General features: G+C 33.5%; 1 protein-coding gene across 1 annotated transcript in view; it reads left to right on the top strand.

Moving 5' to 3' along the window:
- Positions 1-4,930, top strand: part of LOC126781231 (transcription factor Sox-21-like) — a 50,746-nt gene extending 45,816 nt beyond the window's left edge. The window contains exon 5 of the mRNA XM_050506121.1: positions 4,270-4,930. Coding sequence (XP_050362078.1) covers positions 4,270-4,707 — 438 coding nt within the window. The 3' untranslated portion in view covers positions 4,708-4,930. The remainder of the gene's footprint in view (positions 1-4,269) is intronic.
- Positions 4,931-13,516: the final 8,586 nt, after the last annotated feature.

Below are 13,516 nucleotides of genomic sequence, written 5' to 3'. Positions count from 1 at the left end.
TTTATTTTATAAAATAACAACAATACTTACAGCCTATTTAATTAAAGAATATTTATAATTTTATATAACCTAACTACAAATTTATATACAAAATTTATCACAAAAATATTAACACGATTCTCCTTCATTATAAACCTGCCTAATAGTCCACCAAACGATACATTATCACCTCCGTAATAGATGACCGATCCATCAGGATCATTGTGCTACCTTAATAGACTCCGGACTGAAATGAAACGCATTTTTTCGATTAACGTGTCGAATCGAACCCCCGAACTCGGTTGAAAACAATATAATCAGCTACCATTCAACGCGTGGTATCAACATGTGGACTATTTGGGTAACTCAGACATTCGACTATACAAAAACTATATATAAATACAAACTGAATAACTAAAAACTCTTTGAAACAAACTATTTTCTTGAAACTCTTGATTATTACAGAAAGTTAAACACATTTTTGTATAAGAATTTTAATTTAAAACTAAACCCACATTGATTCATGAATTTAAATTAAACATCGCTACTCTTTAACACGCCAAAATAAACTTCACTTTAAAAATCTAATAAAAATATATGTTATTTGTTATTATAGATGAAATAATGACAGCAGTAAAAGTTTATATAAATGATTACAAATGAACATACATAGATATTTCAAACGATTTTTTATCCCAAGGGTGTACGCCGAGTTTAACTGCAATATGTTTTATCGTTTATGTTTAATCTAATTAAGATCTTTTTAAGCATTACCTGTAATAGTTTCTAGTAGCAATTAAATTATTTGAAAAAAAAGCTAGAAAAGAAGACCTCCATTTATTTTATTTGTAAGATAAATAATAAACAATTTAAAATAAAAATATGTTTATAAATAAGTTGTCATAGATCGAATTGAAACCAGCGCATGTAATGTCTGGTGTCTGCGTCATCTTCGGCGGATATTAAAAATGGTGACAGTGCATTTTCGCGGGCAGGTATGGTAGCGTTTTAACGAAGCATTGTGATTTTCGTATTTTATTATCTTGATCGATGGTTTATATAGTTTGGTTTATTGAGCTTTCACGGTTATACCGGTAATATACATATTATAGAAAAAAAAAACCCAATACTAATGTTCTAAATGATACAAAAAACTGTAGAATATGTATAATCTGGAGTGCCTTGTATTTTTTAAGTTGCCTATTATAAGTTAAGTAGTACTTCTCTTTTTCAAAAAAGGTAGGTTTGCCTAAACAATAAAAATAAACCTTTTTTTTACATATGTAAATGGCCCACCTGATAGTAAGTGGTCACCGCCGCTCCTAAACATTGGCGCTGCAAGAAGTATTAAAAATTCCTTAAATCGCCAATGCGCCAATATCTTGTGAACTAAGATACTATGTCAACCAGAACGCAACGGTATTACTGCTTGTCGGTAGAATATTTGATAAGTTGGTGGTACCCACCCAGGCGGGCTTGCACAAGGCTCTACAACCAATTAATGTTTGCATCAGTAACGTTCATCTTAAGTACGAACATAATACACCTGTTATCGACAAATAATTGTCTTTTGCTGATCTGACTAATACAGAGAATATAATGAAAATTAGGAACTATAACAGACATACATAGTTCGTGTATTGAATCCCTATAATTATTATATGGCATATAAATTATAAACGGGTCATTTTAATACCATCTCATTAAATACTGCTAATATTTATTAAATTTATTGTCACCATTTGAATATTAATATAACAAAGAAGTCGTTTTTAATTCATAAAAATTGAATAAATTTAAAAATTATTTATACCGTACATATCAATATATCATAGACTATTTACAAAACATAGTTATTGGAAGTATTCTTACAAGTGTAATAAAATACAGGCGAAGTGAGGTCCGAGGGCCGTAAACCCATAGCTTGATGTCGCGGTGTCCGGCTAATCCTGATTTAGCGTGCTCCGTGCTCGCCGGCGTACGTTATGCGTTAACACGGACGACACACGAACGTTTGCGTCGGAGAACTGGAGAAAATTATACACGAATAAATATTTCTTACATTAATACAGTGTCTAGTGAGAGATTTTTTACTCATTTGTTATCGAATGGAATGGAAACAGCGCCATCTAGTGACAATAATCGGAGTTCCATAGAAATCGCAGTTAACGTAAACGCTATTGTATATATGTATTGATATTTTAATATTCATATATTTAAAAATATATTTCTTATGTCTTTTCATTGTACAGTAAAAAGTTCCATTTTGCATATTCCATCGGTGTATTTGCCAATGTGTAAATATGAAAATTTTAATACTCGTTCCAATCGGTACGTAAAAAAGAAATTAAACCACGTAATCAAGAAACGTTTCAAAAGCGTTACATTTAGAAAGTTAACACTCAATTACGTTTCGTTTAAAAATATATTGAATATGTGGTACTATTGTTAATTTATGTATTACATACTGTTTGAATTTTAATGTAATATGTTGAGTTCGAGTTTTTGAGAGTATAATCCGACTAAATCTAAATCTAAAATCATTCAAAGAGCCGTCAAGCGGCGAGCTCTGTGTGTATCGCGTCAAAGCATATTTTCTTCACAATATTGTGTACGACTCACTTCATTAAAAAATTTAAAACTCCGAAGTATTATACGAACGCTTTGTTACGTTAGATTTGTGTGTCTGCCCGTTTGAAGCACAATACGCTGTTTTCATGTACATATAATATATCATACGATTCTCTTTCAAATCACCTCGGCTTAAGGTTCTATTTCATGTGACAATGTTGTATCATAAAGTGTATTTAATTTTCAGTGTTTCGATTTATTTGTGGATATATTACAAATATTATAATCGGCTTATGAAATCAATAGAGGTGATGATTTGTCAATATTTTGACTTGTGATGTTTATAGTTTAGACGAGAGATAATTGATTGTAAAATATTGCTCGCCTACGCGTTTGACGATATGGTTTCAAGTTCAAACGATATCACAGACATTTTATATCAGCTGTTTTTTTTTTATTTGTGTTCTAAAGGTTTATTATAATTCTGAAAAGGGTGATCATTTTACGTAACAATTTTTAATCATGTGTCCTATTTATCAGAATATTATAAATGCGAAATTAAATCTGTCTAATTAAACCTCGTCGCGATTAAACCTATGAATCGATCGTAACGTAATTAGACCTAGAGGTAACTTGTTGCCTGGACATATGACATATGCGAGTCGCGGTGAACAAGTACCACATACCTTTTTTTTAACGCTGGAAAAACGCGTTACGGGGCTCGCCGGTGTCCGAGGCGCCGAGTGCGCCCCGAACATCGGAATAGCCACAAAGCAAAAAAACCAGCGGTACCCTTTCCGTCTTAACGAGAAGCGCCACGGAATCGCTTTCGCATGCTACCGTGACGCTCTGACGGCCAGCTACGACGTCGACGGCTACTACAAACCTACATAATATACTAATCACAGACCTATTAAGATAGTAAAAATATTGATCATCAATTAAATCTTTTGAGTACATACGACAAAAATAACGAATACAAAGAGAATAAAACCTTAGTCCCTTCATCGCATAAGCGTGAACGCAGCATTATATACTTGCACGATTCTACGTGTGATCGCGAATTTACATTTGATTCTGATTTATTTCTTCTTTTTTATTTCCATCTTCGATTTTCCAATTACTTTTTTTACACATAAATTAAGAAGAAAGACAAGCTTGTAACACCCAGAAGCATCTAAGACTCAGCAGAGTCAATACATTCTTCTTGGGCAAGGTGTTCGCTTCTATTAAAAACTGCAAAATATTTTTAACTTCATTTTACGATAAATTAATTAATTAATTAGTTTTACATAAATATATATATTAAAAAAAAAAACATTCATATATTATTTTGTGTAGTAAGCATGTTTATTTAATTGGTAGAAAAGACTACTACTGAATTTCTTGCCGTCTTCTTGATGGAATCCACATTGTAAGCCGGTGGTAGCTTTAGATTAATTATAGTTGTTCAATGATTCAAGTGCTTAAAAAAGTCTACTCGAAAAAAGTATAAATTGAGTTTAAAGGTCTCCTTTTTCGCTCGCTCCAACTGCTGCCCTGCGGTTTGATGGATGCACTCATTCGTTAAAATTCGCGACTTCCAACCATTGCTCCATCAAGGCTCTTTATGAGTTTGATTCTAAAGATTGCAGTTAATTAATGAAAATATACACCTCTACACTTATTTATATATTTTATTAAAGCTGTATTCGAGCTAATCAATCGTTTCTATTACAGGTTGGTTCGACGATGGACATGTCGAAATATTCGATCGAGGATAAATACAGGAGCTACAGCATGTATCCTGATCCATCGCGAGGATACCTCGATTCAGCCGCACTCTCCAAAGCCTATATGTATATGGACCAGCAGCAACAACGCTCCTACCCAATGGACATAAGTAAGATGTACGATGCCTCGGTCGCCATGGCGGGACTCACTTCAACGGTTAATTCCGCGCCCAGCTTGTCCCCGAGGTCCACAGCTGAATCCCCAGATACTCAAAAGACTCAGGATCGCGCTGAAGGCAGTTCCTCATCAGGGTCGAATCCGTCCCCATCTCTTCCCTATTACCAAACCTCGTCCAGCCTTCTCATGCCCCAATATCCGGGTCAGTATCCCCAAAGTACGCAAGGCGGTCCAGAATTTCGGAGACCGTTGACTGTCATATTCTGACCTGACGCTTAGTTCGGATATTTTAATTCAATTTCGAATGTTGATTTAGCGATTTTTTCTGTAAATAGACAGTACCTATTCAGCCTACACTCTCTTTTTATGAAATAAAAAACCAATTAAGTGTTATAGATATACACACATATACATGTAACATATATTGTTTATGGTATTATTTTTATTTCGCGATAAAATTTTGTAAAAGCACACACAGACTTGTTTTTACGATATGTGACCTTTTCTAAAGTTCCTTGATTTCTGTTATAGATTTAAATTATAATATTCTAATTTTAAAACATTAATAAAAGCTTTTAACTGTATATTGTTGTTATGTAAATATAATAAAATGTTATATTTAAGGGATTATAAGTGTTTATGCCATCAAATACGATACTAAAACATTTAACTTTGTTTTGAAGTTGAAATACTCTAGTGATGTTTGTAATATGCCATTACGAGTATCCGAACGATTTGATCAGTCATAAGCACTTATAATTGTTGCTAATTTAAAAAAGTCCAAGCTACAACGACTACGTATATAATTATTATAATTTAAATACTGTATATAGAAATATTATAGATCTAAGAAAAATAGGAAATAATGTCTGTTAATATTAAATATATTATGAAAAATTGATTTTTTTTTTCAGTAGGCTGCTTTTATCCAGATCTTTAGACTGATTTGTTTTAAATTGTAATGAAATGGAGGCGCTTTGAACTATTTTGTTTCGATATTACAATAAATATTGTAAAATACATTTATATTAATGTTTTGTTATAAGTAGATTGAAAATAGACGAAATAATTTTTCAATTACGATTAATAAAAATTACGCTAATGCGTTCAACGTTGCATTTATTATAAGATGCCATAAGAAATTCTGTTGAACATTGTTATTTAGAATATATAGAAATAAATATGATAAGAAAAATAATTTTAAATTACCCAGGCTTGGGATAAATATACTGCAGTTGCAAAAAGCTATTTTTGGCTCTAACCCAATTGACGCTGGTACAGTGTTGCCATTAAAATATTTTAGTAAATATTATTATAACGAAATAAAGCAGGACTCAAAAAACGTTTGATATTTAACCAAATATTTTTTTCTTAATTTGCAATTATATTTTAACTTTTAGCGTAAAAACTTTGTAGATGTTTATGCTGGATATTTTAAAATGAAGTGTAATCGTGTATAGTTTGTCATTTATTTGATATCAAATTGCAATTTTTAATACGAAATATTAAAACAAACCTAACCAGTGACTCTTTCTAGTTTAGTGACTATGTAAATTATTTATAAACTTAATTCTGTATAGCGTTTTAATATGTACAATGAAACTAGAATATATAATTATTGAAAAATTACGTAATTAAAATAAAATCTTTGAAAAATCGCAATCTATTGTTTAATTTTACTTTTAAGCATGACCTATATAAATAAATTATTTATTTGTGTATTATTTTAATGGTCTTAGTAACCCCTTCACACATTTCTGTTTAGTCTAAAGGTAATTTTGAGTTCGCCTTTTGTACCAACTACACAATTTTGGTCAAAATGGTTTTTAACATAAAATATAAAACAATAACTATAAGAAGATTACGCAGTTTTCATATTATAGAAACATGTTTCAAATTAATTATTTTATATTAAGGTAAATTATTACACGAAGGTCACCTACCTTTACCTATAAACGCTGGACCCGGCGCTACTCGACATACTCAGCTAACGAAAATATTTAGTTAACCTTTTAAGCCGAAAGCAATACAGTACAATGTTTGGCGGCAGATTAGATGATGAGTACGTCTACACGAAACAGTACCACCGATAAAACACATGGTAGGTATGTTTTATTAATAAGTATATATAATGTACCTATACCCTATTCCAATGGAAGAAGGAGTAACCGTAACCGTAACAGCCTGTGAATGTCCCACTGCTGGGCTAAAGGCCTCCTCTCCTCTTTTTGAGGAGAAGGTTTGGAGCTTATTCCACCACGCTGCTCCAATGCGGGTTGGTGGAATACACATGTGGCAGAATTTCAGTGAAATTAGACACATGCAGGTTTCCTCACGATGTTTTCCTTCACCGTAAAGCACGAGATGAATTATAATCACAAAGAAGGAGTAAAAATATGTAAACCATAGGGGTAAAAATAAAAAAAAATCGCGGTTTTTAATAGTTTCTCTATGTTATGCAATACACATAGTTCTAAATTAATATATTTTCATTAATATTACAACACTATTCCAGTTAACTACTTATATCGACTTTAATTTTACCTCCAAAGTTCCGAAAAACTTTGAAACGCCATTTTTTCACAAATCCATAATGAATATTATATACAATATAAATATATATATACGCGATATAGATACCTCTATCGCCTCAATTAAATATCAAAGTCGTTTATTTGTTTTTACTCTTCTTGGGGTAGTAAGAGATTTAAAAAAATTTAGAATTAAGGACCTAAGATTACCAGTAGTTTTCATTTATAAAGAATGAAACGTAATGAAAATTATAAGGAATAAATAAGGAAGTAAAAATTTTCGTATGAAGTCATTATTTTTGACGAAACATGATTAGTGAAAACAATATTTCTATTCGTTAATCCAGACTTTGCTGTGAACTACGGCAACAAATAACGAGTTTTTATGTATAGTTTTATTTCTAGGTTTATTATTAAATTTTATTATTAAATGTGTGTGGCTCTACAGGCTTGCGTCAGTGCCATTTTTCGTTTCGCGCCGTTAATTGCGAATTTAAGAATTACATTGAAGTAATTATATTCTATACTATCTACGTCTAATGCACATAAAATAGTTTTGTTATTTTTTCTATTTTATTTCTAATACACGTTATATCTAAGAAATAAAGCCGTGGAAGCAGCACCATCAATTTCATGCTAAGTAAAATTAAATTAAGCAACTTGAATGTAGTTTTAGGTAAGTTGTGGGTATTATTTTTCAAGGTGACATGCGAGCACTGCTGTCGTCTGGGCACCTGCGTATTAATAAATAATAAATTGAATTTAAAAAACATTCTACTTATACAGTGATAAACACAATTGAATAGTTCGCAGCTAAGATTTTGGATAGCTTGATCTTGTTTCGTACTTTTCTGATCGCGATTTCGTCCGTAGCCTGTTTTTTTTTAATGTTTTAAGCACGCTTAGCGATCTTGAATTATGTTCATACACAGAGAAAAGAGTTTAAGCTAAAATAAAACAACACATTTTTGTGTTCAATATTTTGACGAGAGAAACTAATCTCAGCTGATGAGAAGGTATCTTTAACGTGGATTACGTACAGTAAGGGCCAAACGATGACCGAAACAATACATAAATATTATACAACAATTCGTTCGTATAAATGCATAATCCATTTCTCTATTATCATATCATTGAACGAGAAATACTTTATAATAATTTCGAATACACATGTATTAGGAATTCAGGTGAACAAAACGATCACCTGATATTAAATGATCACCTTTACCTATAGACTGCTAATTTAAGTAAGAAAAGCCACTTTTTCCATCATCGATGCGATCATCGGATCTAAGATATGACCCTTGGCTCACTCACCCTTTGATTCGGTAAACATGGAAACGGCAATCCAAATATGATTATATTATATAAAAAAACTACTGTACAAGTCATTACTGCATAGCTGGTGGTACGAATGCTAGTAGAATTTTCTCGAAATTTAAGTGAAAAATGAACCAGCCTGGTGACAGGAGCCAATGGAGGTGAGTGCTTTGTTTTTTAGAAATATTTTTGTACTATTATTTTAAGGAGATTTTCTGGCCAACATTTCACGCGGCCATACCAAATTTGTTGCTATTTCTAAGTTTGGTTTCTTTATTCTTATTTATTACCTTAATGTAAGTACATATTTTATTTTGTTATATACTTAGTTCAAACTACTTTTTCGTGAAAGATAAAATAAGGTAACCTGGGTAATTTATTGATTGTAGAATTATTATGATGAAATAAAGAAATCTATAGATCTATAGATAAAAAATCCTTACCGTAAGAAAATAAAGGCAGATAACGGTTTTCTGGATATCTATCTAAAAATATTGCTTAATATCAAACAAACTCCTTTTCGCATTTATAATATAAATAAGAATTGTGATCATTTTCATTATTTTTAGTTTGATTTAAGTTTACATGTAATATTTTTGCAGCATGAGATGGCCCAGTGGTAAGATCCCGTGAATCTTAACTGATGATCTTTGGTTCAAACACAACACACACTCATGTGCTTAATTTGTGGTTATTTTCTTTTATATTCGCCGGGAGGGCAAATGACTCTACTCCACCTGATGGTAAGTGGTAGTAGAGTCCAAACGCGACGATGGCCAGTACAGACGGAAAAAACGTTCTGCACTAGCCGCCTTCGCCTTGCCGGCCCGCAAGATGCCTCTTCACGCCTCGTTTGAAGGAACCCGGGTTGTAAGAGGAGGGGAACACGTGAGCTGGTAAGGAATTCCATTTTTTGGAAGTGCGACAAAGAAAGAAGTTGCAAAATTTCTTTGTTCGCGATGGAATTGATGTCACAGTTAGGCGGTGACATCGAGAACCAGCTCGCGTGGACTTAAGAAGGAAGGGAGAAGCAGGAATTAGAGAGAATAATTCCTCAGAGCACTCGCCGTGATACAGTCGATAGAAAGCGCTCAGTGCTGCTATCTCACGACGCAATTGTAAAGGTTCAAGGGTGTTTGTGACCTTTACGTCGCCAATAATGCGTACGGCACGTCGCTGCAACCAGTCCAAGGCCTGAAGTAGGTACTTAGCGGAGCCATCCCAAAGGTGCGAGCAATATTTCACGCAAGACCGTACCTGTGTTTTGTACAGCAGGCACAGTTTTTGCCAGGAAACTCCGAGTTTCCGTGAAGCTGTTTTTATAACAGCCTCGATATAATCCCTTGGACTAAGGTTGCAGCGAACGTCAATCCCCAGCATGGCGATTTTGCTTTGCATCACCAGCGGAGTACCACAGAGGGAGGGAAGAGGGGAAAATGTTGACTTTTTCGCCGTGAGACGCATACCTGTGTTTTCTTGGCATTAAACTCAACAAGATTATCAGAGCCCCATTTCGCGATAAGCTCTAACGTCCTATCGAGTTCAATGATAAGATCCTTCCGCCTCTCCTCAATTTCTGCTCGCCCAGCCACTGCGCGTCCGTGGTATCCACCATGCACTATCGTCTGCATAGCAATGTATGTTCCCAAGAGAGAGCATATCATTGATATGCTCTCTCATAGTATGCTATGGTTATAATTCATCTCGTGCTTTACGGTGAAGGAAAACATCGTGGGGAAACCCGCATGTGTCTAATTTCACTGAAATTCTGCCTCATGTGTATTCCACTAACCCGCATTAGAGCAGCGTGGTGGAATAAGCTCCAAACCTTCTCCTCAAAAAGGAAGGGGAGGTCCTAGCCCAGCAATGGGACATTCACAGGCTGTTACTGTACTGTAATATTTTTACGTACATATACGACGATGTAACCTTAATCTTCCTGCTTCAAAATTGGAGAAAATAAAACATTTCGCGTACCATCGCAATCAAGCCTATTTAATAATAATAATAATAATTTTATCTGCATGTAATTTAGTTTTACAGATGTTATGATTTCTTTATAAGTATCTAATATATTTTGCCCAAGATAGGCAAGCAAATTCATTTATGATAACTTGAAATATTGTGACACAGTGATAAGTGAATTGAATCACAAAGTATTTTATATTTATTTCTTCTTCTTCTTGTGCCTCTCCACTACTGGAGGTTGGCCGTCAGCTCAGCGAATTTTTCGCGGTCTCGCGCCAAGCGAAATAGTTTTTCCACGCTGGCGATCTTCGTCCATTCGCGGATGTTGCTCAACCAGGACTTTTTTCTTCTTCCAACGCGTCGTTTGCCCTCTACTTTGCCCATCATTATAATTTGGAGCAGTTGGTATCGCTCGTGTCTCAAGACGAGGCCCAAATACTCGGTTTTTCTCTTCTTGACGGTTTGCAGTAACTTCCGGCTACTGGCGACGCGCTAGAGTACTCTCACGTTTGAAACTTTCAAGTCCATGCCTCACTACCGTATAACACTACTGACCAGACATTTATTTCTGTGTAGAGAATTAAAAAATAATCAAATGTTTACTTAGGATCATAGACGTTATGAAAAAATTATTTATTTATAATGTCATTATCACTCATTCCGCTTTTTAAGCCCGTTAAAATAATAAAGTGCCCTATATAAACATATTCATACTGGAACCTTATGTGTATGTAATTAAGATCTATTTTACCCTGACTGTATTCAATATACAGTATGCTCCAAGAGTCCCTATGTTTTTTAATAAAATATGCACTGCATAGGTATCATTGTGCCTGGCACTAGGGTAGTGATTTGGCAGAAAGTAAACAACTGGGCTGTCTTTTATGAGCGAAATACGGTGGAATAACATAAACAAAGCGAACCCTCTCGTAATGTTAGGTGAGATTATACAGAGTGATTATTTATTAGACGAACAGTATTTTCTCTTTGATATAATTTAATTTAGTATTAGAAACTTTTGTACATTTAGCTTAGTGCTTATACACTCGTAACCCAAAAGGAAAGTAAACCGTTTGTGCTATGGCTTAAATTCTTTTCATTAACAATTCGTGGTTATAATAAAAGTATGTATTCATATTCAATTCACATATCAAATTTGTTTTATTACACACAGTTTGTACTATTTTTAGTTTATATTTACCTACTGTACTTTGTATTACAAAATAAGCAAATGTAAAATCACACGCATATCAAAATTACATCACAATTAAAATTATATTTTTAATTTAAATATTTTTAAACGACGATGTTAAATAAAACATCATGTATACCAACTGACAATGAGCTAACTCCCCGGTATTATGATAAAACGAATGAAAATAAACAAAACGAATGTAGTGTCGGAGGCAGGCTGCGATTGTTTTCAATGCAAACAGAATCGCGACTAATAAATACACGTCGATTTACTTCTCAATTCAACGTGTAATTGGTATAAAAACTTAAAATCAAACACCTGTAGTTAAAAGGAAAGCAATACTTGTTATATATAATAACTGTTATATGTTATATGAGTCCTTACAGGACCGTTAGTTTATAATAAATCTAGACATATTTCGAATGTAGAAAATTGTAAACGGATAATTGAATGTACAAAAAAAATACGTATAAGTTCAATACTTTTTAATCCTTTTTTGTTGGTGGTTATTACGATGATAATTTAATTCAAATTCACCCGTTATTTAAAACAATATGCGTCATAGCAAGATTATATACAGAATCTGTTTGCTTTGGAAATTATATTGTTACTAACATTGTAACTGCGAAAGTAAATCTATATTACCGGTCGTTGTATATAGAAAAATAATGAGACGAGTAAGGGACGCGCGGGTGAAATCTGAAATTTTGCTATCTTTAGATGCGCTCTTAAAGGTGGAATTCCTTTTATATAAAATAATTAATATTAAAAAGTGTATTTCTGTAAACAGATCAGTTTTTTTTATAGAATAGGAAGGCGGACGAGCAAATGGGCCACCTGATGGCAAGTGGTCACCACCGCCCATAGACATTGGCATTGTAATAAATGTTAACCATCGCTTACATCACCAATGCGCCACCAACCTTGGGAACTAAGATAGTATGTCCCTTGTGCCTGTAATTACACTAGCTCACTCCCACTGATGAGTGGGTGGTACCTACCCAGACGAGCTTGCACACAGCCCTACTACCAGTGACCCTAGTTCGAGTTTTTTTTCTTATTCGCTATCGATTTGTATGGAATGAAAACAGCGCCGTCTAGTGACAAATCGGAATTCCATACAAATCACAGTTAACGTAAGCTATCGTATTTCTACAATTCGAATAGGCACACAGACTAGACAGCGAGTATATTCCTTAGAACAATTATATCGTACTGTAATTTGAAATTGGATTATTACATGAAATTTAATAAACGATAATTAAAACGGCGAGCTATCGTATTTAATTGTATGTTACAGTATTTGTACATAAGTTTGTATGTCGACACTCATAACAGATGTTTCATTCTCAGGGAAAATTGAAACCTTTCGCTGTTTAACTACTGTTTTCCGACCCGTTACTCATATTATGTTATTAACTTGAGACATAATGTCACCTGTGTTGACAGCCATTATAGAGTTGTTTGTTTGTTTTTTTAAGGATTCGTTTTTTCCAACGGTATGTAATTATAAATGCTAATTGATTTAGGTTTCTAGATATTTAATGGTATTTAATATTGAACGTATCCGTTGCGACAGATACTGTTGGCCTCTGTAGCACCGCATACCACGAAATCAAGAGGAGCCTTCTTGGAGTCTAAGAGCTTGGGTCGAAATGCAGCCCATCTTACGGACGAAAAGGGCGCATGTGTCCTCTATACACAGACTTCGGCTATCCAACTGTACACTATAGTACCTATTGAGTTTCTTGACTTTTCTTGGATCTAAACCATATTCCGCTTTTCGGTAGCTTCACGTGTAACAGACTTCTAAAATGTGTATTTGTAATTGAAATAAGGGTCTACTTCAATATCTTAATAGTTTATTTTGAATATCTTGTACAAACATCTATTATTTGTAAAATATCGATTAAAAAACTAATCGTAAATCGTATATCATACATAGAAACAAACCATTATCTTCTTTAGTTTCGTCGCAGTTGGATAACGACATTTAAATAACAAAAATAAAAGTAATATCAAATACTTGACTCCAAAAGTTAATTATTAGAACAAAGCATTG

This window comes from Nymphalis io, chromosome 3 (genome assembly GCF_905147045.1).
Source record: "Nymphalis io chromosome 3, ilAglIoxx1.1, whole genome shotgun sequence".
NCBI classification, from domain to species: domain Eukaryota; kingdom Metazoa; phylum Arthropoda; class Insecta; order Lepidoptera; family Nymphalidae; genus Nymphalis; species Nymphalis io.
This window is presented reverse-complemented; position numbering and strand designations above follow the sequence as displayed.